Raw genomic sequence first — 19,285 nt, 5'->3', positions numbered from 1 at the left:
ATTTGTTAGGAATGTAACCATTTGTTTATAAAACTATGAGATCAAAAATCTCTTCTTTTCTTGGATTTTTGTTTTATTTAGTCTGCTAATTAATTAAGTTTCGGCCCTTAGACTTCTGATATACAGAATAAACACATTTAAATAATACAAATTAATAAAAATATGTGTATATTGACATCAACAGAACAAACGGATATAACACAGCTTATTCAAATATTTTATTCCTCATAATCAAATGATGACAATGAAACATTTTGTTTAGAAGTAGAAAAAAATTATTTGAATAAACATTTGCTGATGTTTTCCTAACACCCAAGGATAGTCATACAGATTTTTCCTGTGAAGTTAGTCCTAAAACAACTTAAGCATGGATTTATTAGGAACAGAAACTTGGGGGGCTCCTGGGTGGCTCAGTTGGTTAAGTATCTGACTGTAGCCTGGGTCACAATCTCATGATTTGTGAGTTCAAGCCCTGCATCGGGCTCTCAGCATGGAGCCTACTTCAGATCCTCCATCCCCACTGTCCCCATCTCCCCCTCTCTCTGCCCCTCCTCTGCTTGCACTTTCTCTCTCTCAAAAATAAGTAAATAAATAAATAAATAAACTGAAAAAAAAGAAAAAGGAAAGGGAAGGGAAGGGAAGGGAAGGAAAGGAAAGGAAAGGAAAGGAAAGGAAAGGAAAGGAAAGGAAAGGAAAACTTGGGGGTCCCAAGGTAGAACTGTTAATAGGAAGTTTGCAATACCCTCCATTTCTCATGGAAAGAGGCCTGTTGCCTCTGCTAACGATGCTTTTTCCTGCCTGAAGTGATCCCCCTTTTCTGCCTGCTTAACTTCTGTCAACTGCTTAAGGTCTATTTAAATTCCTTTCTTTTTTATAAAGAATTTCTCCTTTCCATTAAAAAAAAAGATTTTTTTCCCTTAATATTTATAATTGCTACTATTTGGGTAGTTGTTCATGACTACATTTTTTATAATTGCCAGCAAAAAAGAAATTATTGTTCAAACCACCCTTCATAGAGTCCCATGGGCCTAAAACATTAGAAGTATATGAATAAACAGATTAAAATTCAAAAATAAATAGTCTGTGATATCAATGGTCTCAGTTTATCCAGGGAATTGGAATATTGTCAGTGATTCTGATCCCAGAATTGTGATAGCACAGTAATAGAAATTTAAGGGTACCTGGGTGGCTCAGTCAGGTAAGCATCTGACTCTTGGTTTCCGCTCAGGCCATGATCTCATGGTTCATGAAATTGAGCTCCACATCAGGCTGTACTGACAGCACAGAGCCTGCTTGAGATTTTCTGTCTACCCCCCTCTCTCTCTGCCTCTCCCCTGCTCAAGCTCTCTCTCTCTCAAAATAAATAAACTTAAAAAAAATAGAAATTTAAATATGATGTCTTGAGAATATGCATTATTTATTTGATTACTATTTAGGATGTTCATTTAGTTATGTCTTCCCTTTCCAGTGCAAAGATCTTATAAAAAGTATATAATTAAAAGCTATATATTGATTTAAAGACATAGTATATATATTTTATATATGCATACATATGAACATTTTATATATACATTTAATAATTATTTTAATAACTATTATCATATGAACTATTACTGTATATGATATATATAATATATATTATTATAGACAGCCATTATTATATGAAATGCTATTTGCATTTTTCCAACGTTTAGAAAAGAAGAAGCTGTCACAATATGAAAGCTCGGTACTGCTTCATTTAGTACAGGTGGGGATATATCCCAAATAGGAACAAGTGAGGGATCAGTGAGTAGTGAGAAAAATGAAAACATGTAGATGACTTTTTTCTAAAAAAAATTTTTCTGTAAGATAGAGATAAGAGACAAGTGGGTAAATATATAACCACAGAAAAAATAAAATTAGGAATAAAGAAAAACCAAAGCGCCAAATTGCTTACCAAGTTTCCTCCTGAATGCTAAAGGCAGAGAAATCAACATGGTATTTTTATTTATGCCGAGAAAGAGTTATTTATTTGAAACTGTCAATCTGCTTTTAGAAATAAAAACGATGCTTCATTCTGGAAATGAATGGGCATTTTTTCAGTGTGCTAGACACTCTTTCAAGCCCTGGAGATAGAACTGGACATACATTCCTGTTCTGCCCTGAAGGACTTCACAGTTTGAGCTAGAGGTAAGATTCAGGCAATTACTACCCCCTGGGATACATGCAATAAAGGCACTTGGTGCTTGGGAGCACAGAAGAGGTATCTTCACCTAGACTTGAGAAAGATCAGAGAAGAGTTCTTAAAGAAGGTAAAGTGAGTTGAGTAGCAATTAGCCAGACAGATAGAACTCACATTTCCCTCCCAGTCATTTGATGGAGTGGTCATTTTATTGAGGTTCAAATCACTCATCTTCTCCCAGGTCCTCACCATAAACTATTGTATGGACAGTCTGAACCCAAAGCAACAAAAACAATACCAACAACAATAATCACAGGACAAACTGTTTTCTGATGATTTGGTCACACTTATTGACCATTAATAACAACTTTCTTTTCTATTTGTAGCGTTTTACTCGTCACTACAATTTTCTGAAAATTACTTTTTGTTTTTATTTTTTAAAAGTTTATTTGGGGCGCTTGGGTGGCTCAGTTGGTTGAGCATCGACTTCAGCTCAGGTCATGATCTCACAGTTTGTGAGTTTGAGCCCCAGGTCGGGCTCTGTCTGGACAATTCAGAGCCTGGAGCCTGCTTCAGATTCTGTGTCTCCCTCTCTCTCTGCCCCTCCCCCACTCGCGCTCTGTCTCTCTCTCTGCCTCTCAAAAATAAAGAAAACTAATAAAAAATTTTTTTTTAAGTTTATTTATTTTTTAGAGAGAGAGAGACAAAGCATGGGGGAGGGACAGACAGAGGGGGAGACAGAGAGTCCCAAGCAGGCTCTGCACTGTTAGCATAGAGCCCAACGTAGGGCTAGAACTCACAGACCATGAGATCATGGCTTGAGCCAAAACCAAGGGTCAGATGCTTAACTGACTGAGCCACCAGGCTCAGTTTTTATTTTTAATAGTAACATATTCTCAGATTTTTATACATATCTTTAACCCTTGTATTGGAGAATATCCAGAGCTAATATAGGTACTATTGATATCCTGTTTTATAACAATTAGAAATTTAACTTTATTTTTTTTCGTTTATTTATTTTTGAGACACAGAGAGACACAGCATGAACGGGGTAGGGGCAGAGAGAGAGGGAGACACAGAATCGAAAGCAGGCTCCAGGCTCCGAGCCATCAGCCCAGAGCCCGACGCGGGGCTCAAACTCGCGGACCGAGAGATCGTGACCTGAGCTGAAGTCGGACGCTTAACCGACTGAGCCACCCAGGCGCCCCAGAAATTTAACTTTAAAAAGAAATGTGTACTCTTTCATTTATCTAACATCAATAACAAAAGAAAGTCAACAGAGTCTACATAATAGAAAAATAAATAAACTTTAAATGATAATAACTCTAACATTCTTTTCAAAAGATATTTATATGTGGGGGGGGGGGGCCTGGATGGCTCAGTCAGTTGACCCTCAGACTCTTGATTTTAGCTCAGGTCATGATCCCAGAGTCATGGGAACAATGAGGCTCTGTGCTGAGCCTGGACCCCTCTTAAGATTCTCAGTCTCTCTCTTGCCCTTCTCCCTTGCTCATGCTCTCTCTCTCTTTAAACTAAACTAAATAAAAAATATTCAGGGGCGCCTGGGTGGCTCGGTCGGTTAAGCGTCCGACTTCGGCTCAGGTCATGATCTCGCGGTCTGTGAGTTCGAGCCCCACGTCGGGCTCTGTGCTGACAGCTCAGAGCCTGGAGCCTGTTTCTGATTCTGTGTCTCCCTCTCTCTCTGCCCTTCCCCTGTTCACGCTCTGTCTCTCTCTGTCTCAAAAATAAATAAACGTTAAAAAAATAAATAAATAAATAAAAAATATTCATATGAAATTATGAAATTCATATAATAATGGTGTTAGTAGGGGCAGTGATGATTTAAAATTTATTGATAAAATCCTAGTGGTTTGGGGAACCATATGTATTTATGGAAAAAGATGTTGCTAAAGTTCTAATGCTTTTAGGATTAACTTATCTCACAGGATGTCAATGGAGAAATGATGTCAACCATTTGTTCATTTTACAAAGTTACAAAGCCCTAATAATAAGATCCAAACAAGGAAATACTTCCTCTATTGCTTTAGTTGTAGGACATGACTCAAAATGATAAAACTATACAACTCTAGTCTAAGCAGCCTCATGGAAAAATAGCAACCAATACACCATGCCTTCTCGGTAGGGGTGGAAGTTTTATACTGGGGGTCAAAAATCATATTCTTTTATGTATAAAGTCATGTGTGTGTGTGTGTGTGTGTGTGTGTGTGTGTGTATGTATAGATAGATAGATAGATAGATAGATATGTGTCATATATGTATATAAAACATATACCACAAATTATATATACTATACATGAGCAAATATATAGTATGCTGTGGTATTACAATTTCATGAAGACAATTAGAAAAAAAATCTAAAAGTCTAAAAATATCTTTAAAAGGTTCTTTAGGAGGCAATAATGTGAAAAGAAAAGTTGAGAAATAATGAATTATACAACACAAATTTTAGATTCTCATGGTGATAATGAGAAGCAAATCCATTACTTTTCCACTAGATGCTGCCAGAGTAAGTAATATCTGAGATTTGTTTGATCTTCTACCTTTTATGAGATCTTGAACTCAGACTCCCTTTTCACTCTAAGTAATAATACAGATTTAAATAGAATTCAAATCTAAAGTCATAGGCAGGTAGACAGATGTGACAGGCAGATGTTATGTCAGTGCTTACCTATTGTTTATTGAGCATCTATTTCACGCATGACATTGAATTAAATATAATGGAGTAAAATAAACATCAGAAGCAATCCTATCATCATGGGACTTACAATTGAGAGGGAGACAGAAGACTTTCATGAAAACATGAAACACATTTGAAAGGGATGTTATATGTTCTTCCCTCCACAATGGTATATTGTTAAAAATTGAAGTTCTGTTTCCTCAGTACTTCACATACTGCGTGGAATGGATTCATTGTTCTGTAAATTTATATGAAGTCATAGAGAAAGTCAGGCAGAATGCTGTAGCCCCTCTGAAACTGGAGAATCCAACCTCCATTCATGGAGTAACTGCATAGAAAAGGTTATCATTTCAAACCATGCCTTGCATAAAAGCTCACTTTCCATGAGCAATAGGGTCATTTTAAGTGAAGAAAAGGCATAAAACTCAAGCCAAAAATACAGAGATAAATATTTTGGGAGGCACATATGGGGGGAAAAAGTTCACTTTGGCCAGGAGAAAGTGGAATGGCATTTTAGTTTTCATTGATTAAAATTATTTGATAAATAGTTTCCTTCTAAGGTAAAGACATTCTTATTGCTGGAAATCTTCAAGTTTATATGATGACCACCTGTTAGAGATTATTTCTGAGAGATTCTCAAATTTAGGTAAGATATTGGATGGACCAGTTACCTCTAATGTAAGCCCAATCATCCTACAGTGGTGATGGTTGTATAACAGTATCAGAAATATCTGTGTTCAGCTATAATTTCTAACTGGTTATGGCAAGTGTTTGATGCACTCATAGAGAATTCTTCATCATTTGCATTGAATGTTATTCCATTCAATATCTATTTTTAGAGGATGCTAATAACCTTTAGATTTTATGTTATTCTTAACTTATACCACTGAAACTACTACTTTTGTGTATTAAATTGTCCTAGAGGTACTGGTAATACTTTTTCCTAAAAGTATCCCCAGTATGGAGATTATAAAAGAATTTCGGAAATGTACTATGACAAAGCTGCTTTTTTTAATATGCATTCTTTCTTTTTCTGACATCTGAGGATTGCAAACTTAAGTTTCCTTAAAATGCTTTAAAGTGTGGTTGCTTGCAGTTGATAGAATAGCTTTGTCTTCTGTAGCTGAATAGCTCATTTTATTCACACACTTTGTTTGTTGCCAGACAGTTGGTCTGGTCTTGGAATTCTTGCCTTCATTCCAGAATAAGTTCTCTGAAGATGATTCAAATGTCTCTATTCCTGACCCACTCACCTAAGCAAAACAAAGCTACAGCTACACCATTCTCCTAGTGGGGAAAGACAAATAACCCACATTTCCACATAAATATCTACCTACACATGAATTTATTTTCAATAAATATTGTCAATCCAGTATGAAGATAATCATACCGAGAAGGATACGAGAATGTCTGCTGGGAAAATCAAGAAGGATCCACTATATATACTTCATAAAGTAAGGAAAAGTAAAAGATGTACTTTCCTCAAAATAGTTCCCTAAAAGTCTCCTGAGAAAACTAAGTGATAAAAGGTACGGTCTATGATTGTAAGATTATAAGACTAGTTGAAATTACAGCATTGGAAAGTTCTATAGAAAAGTTTTAGAAAGATATATACTGTTGATATGAGCAGGCCTTTAAGATCGACTATATAACACTATGATAAATTTGTGACTCTGTCACTTGGTTATAATCAGTCTTACCTCCAGTTTAACTCAGGGCTCTCTGTGTACTTCTCTGTGCCCAACTTTACAATGTTCTACCCTTACTGCATATAAATATTTTCTCTATTCTCTCTTCTTTGCATACAATATGATCGCCTTCATAACATTTTGACTGTTAATTCTACAGTTCAAGCATCATCTCTGCAGTCCAAGCTGATGGCAGGATACCAAATCGGCTGCTAGCATTTCAAACTCAAATACTCCAAACCAAGTTCAGTGTCTTCTTTCTTTCTTTCAACAATCCCAATCCTCTACCTGATTTTCTTTCTTTCAGGAGACCATATTCTGGTGAAAAGTTCAAATATAGTTTTCAAATTCTAAAAGGAAGAGATTATTCTCTTCTTCTTGTAGTTTAGCCATTGTTTTTGGCTTATATAGTTATTACTGTTACTAATTATTATTAGCAATCTTACAGAGATACTTTGTGCCAAGAGACCATTCCTGTAATGACAACCATTCAACTACAAGTATTATTTACTTCTAAATTTTATCCACATTCTATTGAGAAAGGTAGCTGTTCCTTCTCTGTATTTCTGCAGGTTTGTTATTGTAGCCAGCTCAGTAGTTATTGCTAGCAGAATATGAATGTAAACCATAAATCGAAATTTCTTTACTGAATTTGACTATCACCACTCACTAAGCATACAATATGCCCATTATCATTTCCTTTATGTCTCACTTTTGCCCACAGACTAAGCATCTTAACAAGATCCAGCACAAGTACCAAGTCTTCTGGATAGCTTTCCTATGTCACATTTCCTAAAACATTGCCGTTTGTGTTTTTCTTTTGTTACTTGGCCCTTTGTATTTTCTCCCCTGCTGCCCTTTAAGTTCTGTGATGGGAAAGGTGGTAGTTTCTCAATCTTCCATAGCCAAACAGTACATAGCACAAAAAATTGTGCAAAGAATTTGGTAAAGGAATCTTGTTGAATTGCTTAAAATTACACATTAAATACATATTTGTTGATTGACTTGCCTCAGTACGTGAGTGTAGTTAAGGGAGGAAAAAATATATATAGCATAGGAAATATTTTACAAGCTGTTTTCTGAATCTGCAGGGTAAATTGCCTAAGGCATTGACCAGAGAACTGGGCCATGATCCTTCTATACTTGGGAAATGTGTGATTATTTATAGACACAAAGGTAAGAAGCATATATTATGTGTAGCACAATTTTAAAAAACTATATAGAATTCTATTACTGTATGTATTTCCTGTATACAGGAAATCATTATGAAAGTTTATTCTTTCAAGTACATTTCTCTTTAATACTTTACATAAGAAAATAGAGCCAACATTAAAAAGGATTTTCCCTATTCTCCAAAACATACCAAGAGCAAAACCAAGAAATTCTATGCCAAAATGTTTTTCTTAGGCTTCAAAGTAAACCAAGATAGCATTTTATTTGTGATTATCATGAAGTCTGAAATTCACATATTTAGTTTTTGACAGAGTGTACCATAATTTATTCAAGTAGCAAGCCTGTAGTTGATATCAAATTATAAATATGAAAAATAAAATTGTATTTTATGAAAATAATCAATTTAAATGAAATATTTTTGGCAGTTTTCCTGTTTTTAGAATTTGTTCTGCAAGCTCTTCATAATCATCACTTATCTGCATTTCAAAGAAAGCTGAACACTGGTGTTCTGTTCCTTATTTTATTAATATGAGGACTAGAACCCAAAAGCCTAGAAGGATTGTTTCAGAAAACTACAATATCTGAGCGAAGTGTGAAACTTAAAAAAAAAAAAAAACTTTACTGCTAAGAAATTCAGATTTCTCACATCTGTTTATGCAATTTTCTCACTTGTATTTTTAAAAGAATTATCTTTTTTAAAAATAAATAAAATAAAAAATAAAAGAATTATCTTTTTTAATAATTCTTCCTTAAAAATTACATTTTTTAGACCTGATATATTCTGATAATGAATACTTCTAATTGTATTGTAGAAGTAAATATTTTTATTTTGATGTTTTTGCCTTCATAAAACTTAACAAAAAGTAAAACTTATGCCAAGACAAATATATCATCTGTGGGCCTGCAATAATAGTCTAAGAAAATGCTATAAATATTTATAATATGTCCCTAACAAATTTTGTACTAGTAATAACAACAGAAACTGTCATACATTATTGATAGAAGTATCAATAGGTACAACTACTTTGGAAAGTTTACAATATCTAATAAAGTGAAACATATTCATGCCCACTCTATGATGCAGCAATTCTTATCTTAGAGAAAGTCTTAGACCCAACCCATTCTGCCCCCAAAATGCATGTATTCACGTGCATGCATTCACATGTATTCACAAAATATTTGTTCAAGAATATTAATAGCAGCACTAGCCAAAATGTAAAAAATACCCAAATATCCTTCAGAGAACACTGGATAAATTGTGATGTCTTCATGTAATGGAATACTATATAGCAATGAGAATAAATTATTGTTACAGGTACTAATATGGACAAAACACATAAACATAATGCTTCTAAAAAACAAAGCTCACTCAAATAAGTATTTATATAAAGTTCAAAAGCAAAAAAAAAAAAAAAGAAAAAAAAGAAAGCATATTCATTGTTGTATAAGTCAGGGTAGTGATCATCTTCGGGCAAAGTGGTGCCTGGAAAAGGTATGGTGGTAGGAGGGTGACTGTTTTTGTGAGGTTTTGGCAATTCTACTTTTTTTTCCCCACTTAGTACTTATCTTTACATGCCTGGCTTATTTCACTAAGGATAACGTCCTCAAAATCCATCCATGTTATTACAGAATTTCCTTCTTTTTTTAAGGCTGCATAGTATTCCCTTGTATTTATATACCACTTTTTTTTGTCCATTCACCTGTCAGTGGACATTTAGGTGTTTCCACACCTTAGCTATTATAAATAGTGCTGCAATAAACATGGAATTACTAATACCTCTTCAATATCCTGACTTTAATTCTTTCAGATAAATAACCAGAACTGGGACTACCAGATCATATGTTAGTTCATTTTTAGTTTTTTGAGGGCAATTCTACTTCTTGATCCATGGTCTCTTCACATGAGTGTGTTATCTTTGTGAAACTTCACATGGAAGCTTATTATTTGTGTATGTATCTGTGTGTATATTACATCTCAATAAGATTTTTTAAAATCTTTAAAGCTTATGAAAAGAAGCTTATACTAGTAAATTATTTAATTATAAAAATATATGTTTCCAGTTGCAATTCTTGCCTCCAAATTGCCCTAAAAAGTATTTTTAAGTTAGATACATTTATAAATTAATACTAAATACTTTTTGTTTTCATTTTTTCTTTTATATTTCCTTTTCATTCAATACGAGCAGACTTAGTGATAAAGAATAGTTTTCCTAAAGATATTTATTTTACAAAATATTTCCAGTAGAAGGAGCTTTGCTTTTTTTTTTTTTTTTTAACTATAGGAAATTTTCTTTTAAGGGGCATCACTGAAAATAAATACATTTACTTTTTTATTATTTTATTTTATTTTATTGTATTTTATTTTATTTTATTTTTGACAGAAAGCAAGACAGAGAGAGACAGAGCATGAGTGGAGAAGGGGCAGAGAGAGAGAGAGATTGAGTGACACAGATTCTGAAACAGGCTCCAGGCTCTGAGCTATCAGCACAGAGACCAACGTGGGGCTCAAACTCACTAGCCACAAGATCATGACCTGAGCGAAAGTCAGCACTTAACTGACTGAGTCACCCAGGCACCCCTAAATTTTTAATTTAATTGATTAAAAAATTTAAATGATTAAACTTCTTCATAGAGCAATGAATTACTCTCATCTAAGACCAGTCTAAGAGAAAATTTTTATTCAATTTATAAAAGAAGAAAGGAAAAACTTGATAAAGAATATATGTATCGCACAAACTTCTATACTGGGTACGTATTTTTCAAGGGATTGCATTTTTGGATTATTCACAAAGAGCATTTTAAATTACAATTATTTAATATTAATGAAGGTACGTTTTTAAAATTATGATCATCAATTTGAAATAAAATTTGTGTTAATTTAAATAAAACTAGACAAAAATCAAAGGATGTACTGGTGAAGATTATATACTTAAGAATATATTACAACAAATGTAGTGAATTACCAGTATACAAATTTGACCTTAATGACCAAAATGGTTTAGTTACTGACATTAAACTTCCTAACTAAGTGTCTACCACTAAGCTATTCTGATTTATTTGAAAAAAAAAAATGCATACCGTCATCTAAGATATTAAGAAATAATTAAAGTAAAATAACCCATTTCACTTAAAACATGAATTTTGTACCCCTGTCCATGAAATTTTTATAAATATAAAAATGTTACACTCTTTGTTTTAATCATGTCACAAATAGTAAAATTTGTGACAATTGTCGTTATAAAAATTTAGTCACATTAAGATATTTTTCACTGAAAATATCCTAGTTTACCGTGGTTCAACCCATACTTCAAAAAAATAATTTTGAAATTATAATAACCTTCACAATTAATTCCTCTTACTACAGTTATATCAAAATAACATAACTTCCTGTAAGGCAGTTTTTATGAGATACGCTATGTTTTTCTAAGGTGCCCAAAGGTGAAAAACTGACATAGCAACCCAGAAGACAATATTTACATACTTCAAATAGAAATTAATATACACACAACTTAGTTATTCCAATTATTTGATTTTAATTCTCTTGAAAAGCTTGAGAGCCATAAAAATGAAATCTTAAGGTATTTACACTAGTAAATTAAAATTTACATTGGTGGTTCAAAAGTCTGTATGAGAAGAATCTTGCTTATATATTGTTGTATTAAGAATAGGGGTTACTTTCTCTGTGCCCCTCCCCTGCTCATGCATGTTCTCTCTATTTCTCTCAAAATAAATAAGTAATCTCAAAAAAAAATTTTTTTTAAGAATAGGAGTTAAATTATCTGATCTTTTGACTAGTCTCTATTAAAAAATAAATAAATAAATCCCACCAAATATGACTGGACATGATAAGAAAATTACATATCATAAAACAATTTTATTCTTTAGTAGGTTTATTGTAGTATCACTTTCTCTCAAAAGATTATTCTTGACATAAAACATATCTAATGATTTATTTATGACTTTGCTCTCACGTATTACCTGACCTAAGCCCTTTAGAATTGGTACTTACAAGGCCTTAAGTGTTATTTATTTATTTAACTTAACCTCTGGATGTATCAATAATGCTCAGAATTTCTCTGATAAGTAAATGCTTATGTTCTAGATTTTTTTGCCATTTAATTACTTCTAATTACTTCTAATTACTAAATGTTTTGTAACTTTCAAAAAAAAGAGTAACACTCAGAATTTGTATTTCACTTAGAAAAATGAAACTCCAAAAGCAATTTGAGAAAGAAGACCTAGGTTTTGGAAATAATTTTCCAAAGGTAATCTTAGCTGTAAATAATATGAGGCCAGTTACTTAAAAAGCACTATATAGTGAAAATAGAGCAAAGTTACATGTTTTTAGGGATCTTGATAGACTGCTAGACAGTTTTAGGTAGACAACAATACGATTTAAGGGATACTTTCAGTGCAATTTCGAATTGCATTCTCGACTTCATCAATAACAAGTGGTTGAAATCTAGTGCACAGGCTTAACTGAATTCTTCAACTGTTAAATACAAGTGGACTCACCTGAGTAACAGTGCTGCTTCCCAGAAGTAAAATCCTGAAACGAATGTCCGAAAGTGTCTCACGTGGGCCATGATACGGAGAGATTTTCACGATCCTGAAATTAATCTTATCCAAGGCATGGGGGATGAGAAAGCCAGGAACGAAAAATGTGCAATCTAACTCTGCGTGGTGTTGCAGGAGACGAACGCCTGGAAAGCTTCAGCACCTTAGACAGCTCCCCGCAGTCGGCAAAGACCCTTTCTTTCAAACACTTGAAATTCCCTTTAGACCCCTTCTCTGGGCATTGAGCAGAAGGAACATTCACAGGGTTACAAATGTGCAGGTGGTTTACACAGTGAACGCGGAATAAGGGATGAGATGAAATGTCTGAAGTGCCTAGGTTCTGGGCAACAGTTCACTGAAGCTCTAGCAGCAAAGAAAGCTTGTCCTTCCCAGACTCAGACACCGGAGAAAGAATAACAGCAACAGCCGGAACAAGGATGCTTCTTCACCTGCTCCTAGCGCCGCCCGCCGAATCCCACTCTCCACCTTTGAGTAAAACCCGACACCGCTAGCGCGGCAAAGGGAAGCGGGGGCGGAGCCAAACGACACTGTTCTGTTATCCAATCACGACCGCACAGCGGGACTGAGTGGCAGGCTACTCATCTCTGTAGGCCGTGCTTAGCACTTTACCCTTTAAAAAAAGCAGTGAATAACTGGTGCAGAGAATTAACTCTGACTGGAGGGAGTTGAGGGAAGAAAGCCTCAGGACTAAGCATTGGGAAAGTCAGCGGCTTTTGTGAATTAGGTAGCAAAACAGCGCTGGAGAGACCCTTTTCTATTTTCTTCCGGGAAAAGGCACAATTTGGGAAGAAAGGTCTTTACAGATGTGACCCCATCTCTTTGACCTCATATCAAAATGCAGGAGTCAACAGTAAACCCAAACTCTTAGAAAAGGCTACAGAAGAGCAGAGAATATGGTTCATGAGCATCAGCAGAACAGGAGAACCAGCTGCTTCTAAAATTCTCATAACACTAGCCAGCTTCCTTCTGGCCAGGAAACATTGTTGAGTGGACTAAGTTGAGTTTTCTTCAGTTGTAATAAGGGTTTCTAAAAAGATGAAGGTGGGAAATCTAAAGAGATGACTACTTAGAGGCACAATGCCACCCAACATTTTTTTTTTTCCGTACACACTTTCCATATCTTAATAATAAATTCAAGTGAAGGGGACAACTAGGTCAAATGGTACATCTTTTCTTCCATCGTCCATGTACATCTCCCTCTCCTCTCTCTCCCTCCCTCTCGCCCAGCCCATCCCCCTCCCTTATATGGGGATTTGGATTGGAAGACTAGAAAGGAAAAGTGTGTGTGTATGAGTGCGTACCGTTATGTGCATATTTATTCATGTATCTCAAAATAGAATTTAAAAAAAGACTAATACCTATGCTATTAGATCTTTATAGTGGCTTTTATTTACTATCAACCAGGACTAAAGCTTTCATTACTTGAATCTTAGCTTTTCCCTTAAACTCCCTTAGATATTTATTCTGAAAGCCCCTTTTTAATCACTTAACTTTCTCAATGACTAAACTACATGCCAAGAATGTCTTCTTACTCTTTCACACAAACATTTTCTTGTTAATTAAATTCCAGCAGCAATTGACATATTGACTATCCTGTAATTCTTTGTTTAACTGGAAAGGTATAAGTCATTACCTTCTCACCCTCTCAGATGAGGACACAGTGAAAAAAAAATCTTTTTTTATTCTTTAGTAGACAAGCTTATTTACATTTAGTGAGAATAAAGATTTTTTTATTTATTTTTATATGTTATTACTGTATCTGTCTCTTTCTGCATCTTTGTTTTCTGATTTAAATTACAAACTTCCAGAAGTCTCATAATAAATATCACTGGTTCTACCCATGAATATTTGTACCTGAGAAGGCTCATACAATTTTAATTAACTCAATTTTTCAATGAACCTTTTGAAAGCTCACTAAGAACAAATTCTTTTTAGTTGGTCATTCTTTGAATAGCAATAATTCTTTTAAATACCACACATAATAAGAGAAACAAAACTTATTATATTTCAAGGAGACCTGAATTCCTTACCTTGTTTCCACTATCTAATTGGGTATCTTTGGAAAACTAATCTACTTTAAAAAATATCTTTATTTAATATGTCTTTAAAAATATATTCATTGAGGGAATTGAGTTAAATTACTTCTGAGATTCATTCTCTGGCCCCAAGGAAGCAACCAATGGAAGTTTATTTAAGTGAGCAAATTAATGCACAACATTTAAAATTCTGTGTTTGCATTAATCTGGATAGTTAGGTTACATGACAGCTTAAAAGATGATAATTTTAGCTATTTCATCTCATTATTAATATTAAAGCATGTAAATATTATACTTTATCAAATTAGTATATACTTAGTCAATCAGTTTTTGAGTATGAATGTCATGTAAGAGGACAGTAATATGGAACCTCCAGATTAATGTTTTTTTCATAAAACCATTAATATTCCTTCAAATTATTTATGAAAATCTATGATTCTCCTCTTTTATTTGTTTGACTTGTCACTGCAGTAAGGATAATGACCATTATTTAGAATAGAACCTAGCATATAGTAGATACTCAATAATTTTTGAATGCATTAATAATCATATTAGAAAAATATATATATTATTTGAATTAGATTTGTGAATTTGTTACGCTACATTGGGTACTAGATTAATTTTGACTAAGTAAATCAGAAATTAATCAAAGAATGGGTTGTAGTGCTTTGTTTCTTTGAGTTAACATGTAATGATTAATTTTCCAGGGCTTCTTGTCTATGGATTTTTATATTGTTTGCTTTTAATTTCTATAAGGTCAAAATGAATTTCATGCATCTACATATTTGTGACAGCTATTCTCATAAATTTTATTCTTTTGAGAATAATAGTCCTGATTGGATGGGTAAGGAAATGAATGTGTTTTTGGAAAAAAGACCATTCTGTGGCTGATGAATAACTGACTAGTCCATTTATATAAAATTAAGCTGGATTCTGATTTGCTCAAATCTCTGCTCTTCTCCTTATTGCCTTTATTATTTCTCTCTTGAACTAACAGATGATATTTTATGTTATCTAAGACATGGGATTTCAGAGCTGAATGTGATATTAATCTTCATCAGATTTAATACTTTCCTTCTACAAAGGAAGTAATTGTAGCCTGCAGTGGTTAAGTGATGGTTACACACCCACAAATTTAGCAAGTTGAAAATATTAAACTTGAACTTGGTGCCTTTGGCACCAATTGTCTACTCCCACTGAGCTATCTTTAATAGTGTATCTCTACTATTGTCTCAAACTGTATGTATATTGACTAACCTAGAGAAAAGTAAATCAAATTCAAAATAAGATTCAATCTAATGTAAAGCTTTTATCAGATGCTCAGTTATTACTGCCTATGATCTAAAACATGTGATAATATAGATAGATAGATAGATAGATAGATAGATAGATAAAATGATTTGCAATTTAGTAAAAGAGTTATTTACTTTTTTTTGAAGTCAATGTAGTATGGGGTTAGAAATAGTTTACTGAGAGTTGATCAGATTCAGTCATATGGGGTCATTCTAATCATCTCATCAATAGGTTATGTATAAGTAAAATGCCAGTTTAAAAAGTTACAAAAAGTAATGTCATTTTTTGGAATAATTAGAATATTCACATATTTCAATTAACACTCTCTGGGAAAGTTGAAAGAAAGTTTTAATTTAGGAATCAATCAGAAAGTCACTTGTTCAGGAGTGGCTCAGTAGGTAGAGTGTCTGACTTTGGCTCAGATCATGATCTCACAGGTCGTGAGTTTGAGCCCTGCGTCAGGCTCTGTGCTGACAGCTTGGAGCCTGGAGCCTGCTTCAGATTCTGTCTCCTTCTCTCCCTGCCCCTCCCCCACTCATGTTCTGTCTCTGTCTCTCTCAAAAATAAATAAACATTAAGAAAAAAAAATTTTAAAAGAAAGTCACTTGTTCAGAACAAATCAAATAGAGGAGAATTAATCTTATTGCAGAGGTAGATATTATCACCAAGTAAGTGAGCCTAGTGAATTTATCTTTTGTACAGGGATCTATCATAATAATCATGACATGTTGGCAGATCAAGTACCTCTTTTGGAATAGTGGTAGAAATATCTAATAATTTATCTCCATTTCCTTGTTCAAGATACAAAGTTTCTCACATGAATCTCAGCAACAGCCTCCTAATTGTTCCTCCTGTTTGCTCTCTGATTCCCCTGTAATTCTCCCTTGTGAATATTAAAGAGTTTTTATTTGTTTCTTTTGTTTGTTTTAGTAAATCAGATGATGCCACTTGTATTCCTAAAACCCGTTAATGCCTTTCCATTGCAATAGACTAAAATCCACAGGAATTTAGAATAACAATCATAAGACCAAAAGCTGGGCTTGAAAAAATCCACAGTTCTCTTTACAGATGACAAGGCTCTGAATGATTTTCAATCGGCAAATTCCTCAACTTTTTACTAGTCTCCCTTTTCACCACTATGCACCAGTAACATAAGCTGTTCCTTATCTCATGATTTCTCTACTTCAAACACTCTTCCATTTCGGCTTCTTGTGTCTAGTCTTTTTCTAGCCTTTAATTCAGAGTATAAGTGAATTTTTCTTTCCTTCTTTTCTTTCTTTTCCTTCTTTTCTTTTCTTTTCTTTCTTTTCTCTCTTTCCATTTCTTTTCTTTCTTTCTTTCTTTCTTTCTTTCTTTCCTTTCAAAAATACCCTTTTTACCTTTAAATCAGGGTTCATATCCTTCATAGATTCAATTCTAATTTGATGTTTGCCTTTGTTTGAATACTCTTGAAAGGCAGGGGCAATGTGCATCCTTATGTTAGCACAGTGTCTGGCACATTAGGAAGTATCTGCTGAGTGAATGAATGAATGAATGAATCCACATCCTCTGCTCTTTGGTTCTCCCTTTTCTAGAGTCCATTCTTACTAATCTCTTTTAGCCCATTCTTTCTTCACAATTATTTAAGATATTTATATTATGGTGTTCTTTCCAGGTCAAATATATTCCTTTGCCATCTGAAAGTAACCTTCAAGTTTATATGTGTGCCTTCAGTTCACTCTGAGAGTGCCTTATAAGTAAGATGAATATTATCCACTATATTGTAATTTTTACTATTTTAATACTCACTCAGGCTTGTCATCTTTTTCTCCAGATAGTAGTGGTAATTTGCCATATTTCCTTAGGTGACCTTAAATAGTAGGATATTAGAAGCAGTTAATTTATTGAATATTTCATTTTTTTCTCTGAATTTTTGGTATCAAGTAGGCACAACTTGTAACAGTATCTCCAAATTATTTCTTCAAACAACACATTTATCAACAAATATAGAATTTATAATATGCATCATCTTAGGTGCTTCCTGAATACACATGTGAATGAAAAACAAATCTTGTCCCAGAGGAGCTGCAATCTATATAATATGTAAGATATACATGAATATTCATTGTATCTCATAGAATGTAAGTACTGAAGGATGCAAAGAGAAATGCTTATGGGAATTCAAATGAATTACTTTAAAATGGAAAGTATGAGACAATTGGAAAATGTTCATAAGGTAAGGGATATTTAGCAAAGCTTTGAAACCAATGCACAGTTAATTTTTAGAATTTATAATGAAAAAAACTTTGTAAGAGGAGGGTAAAATATCTTCAAAAGCATAAAAGAGAAAACAGTGGGGTGAATAATTTTGAATGATAACATTTGTGTAGTTAACACTGTATTGAATACTTTGCATATTATCTTAATTTCTGCTCTCAAGACTCTAAGGTATACATAATCTTATCTATGTTTTAATGATGAAGAAACTGAGGTTCAAAAATTTTAAATGGCTTTTCCAATATCTCAATTTATATTATTGGTATAAAAACAGGGGGTGGGGGTGACTGAAGGAAAGTAGTGAAAAAGAAGCTTGAAGCATATCACAGATGGCCATAAATATTGGTCAAATAATGCACAAAGTTAAAAATTGTTGCTGAGTTTTCTGGATGGTTAATAATATGTTAACATGGTTGTAATGGCAGAGATATCTTCCTCCACTTATTAATTCAATAAAACCCCCATTTCATACTTATACTCCTGAGGCGATTTTCTCATGGGGTAGATTTTCCATCTCTTACATGTTGAAATATAAAAAAAAAAGCTTCCAAACAAATAAAATGCAAAACATCACAACTTTAACTTGTATCCTTTTCATTTTTGATCTGAGGGGACTTATGAGTATGATTCCTTTAGTGTCATATATATTTCATCACACACTAAATTGCTTATGGCACTCAACTACAGATTGGAGTACATTTTATTTCTCAAAATGGGTAATAATACCACTTCATAAGAAATTCAATAAAATATTTTCTCCAAAACTCTGACTTAATTTGAAAATGATGAATACTGACATATGTTGTTAAATTTCCAGGCAACACACCTTGAAAAGTTCAGCAATCCCTTTACATACTTATATTGATTTATTTCTAAAATAATATTTTTTACTTCATTAACAAAAAGGTCAGCTGTAGGACGTGAACTACTACTGAAATTTGATTCCTAGGCAATAGCTAACCACTTGTGTTTGAAGTCTAAATATTGCAATTCTATTACTTTGTAGGATAAACTAATGATGCATATATTAATCTCCACAGTTTAGCCACAAACACAGTAAGAAGAAACATTAAGAACTTATCTACTTGACATATTAACTAAATAACAAAGTGACTATATAATAACCAAAATATGTAATAATGTGCAATAATTAATAATTTGCCTATATAGAAGCAAGTAAAATCCATAAATTCATACAGCTAATAAATACTTTATGATTTTGACTATTAATTTCTAATTTATGAAAATGACAAAAATTTATATGAATTTTATGGGGAAATTATTGCTCCCAATATTCTTTCCACTGTCTTTAAGATTTCCTTAACAGTTTATATCTGGTATTTTTGAAAGAGTAAATATCCTTTAAAAAAACAATCATCTCATACATACCTAAAGACTAGGA

General features: G+C 33.4%; 1 protein-coding gene across 3 annotated transcripts in view; it reads right to left on the bottom strand.

Moving 5' to 3' along the window:
- Nucleotides 1-12,798, bottom strand: part of GLRA3 (glycine receptor alpha 3) — a 239,693-nt gene extending 226,895 nt beyond the window's left edge. For all 3 annotated transcript variants that reach the window (XM_058720866.1, XM_058720865.1, XM_058720867.1), the window contains exon 1: nucleotides 12,236-12,798. In XM_058720866.1, coding sequence (XP_058576849.1) covers nucleotides 12,236-12,306 — 71 coding nt within the window. In that variant the 5' untranslated portion in view covers nucleotides 12,307-12,798. The remainder of the gene's footprint in view (nucleotides 1-12,235) is intronic.
- Between the last annotated feature and the right edge of the window lie 6,487 nt (nucleotides 12,799-19,285).

Source organism: Neofelis nebulosa, chromosome 3 (genome assembly GCF_028018385.1).
Source record: "Neofelis nebulosa isolate mNeoNeb1 chromosome 3, mNeoNeb1.pri, whole genome shotgun sequence".
NCBI classification, from domain to species: Eukaryota; Metazoa; Chordata; class Mammalia; order Carnivora; family Felidae; genus Neofelis; species Neofelis nebulosa.
This window is presented reverse-complemented; position numbering and strand designations above follow the sequence as displayed.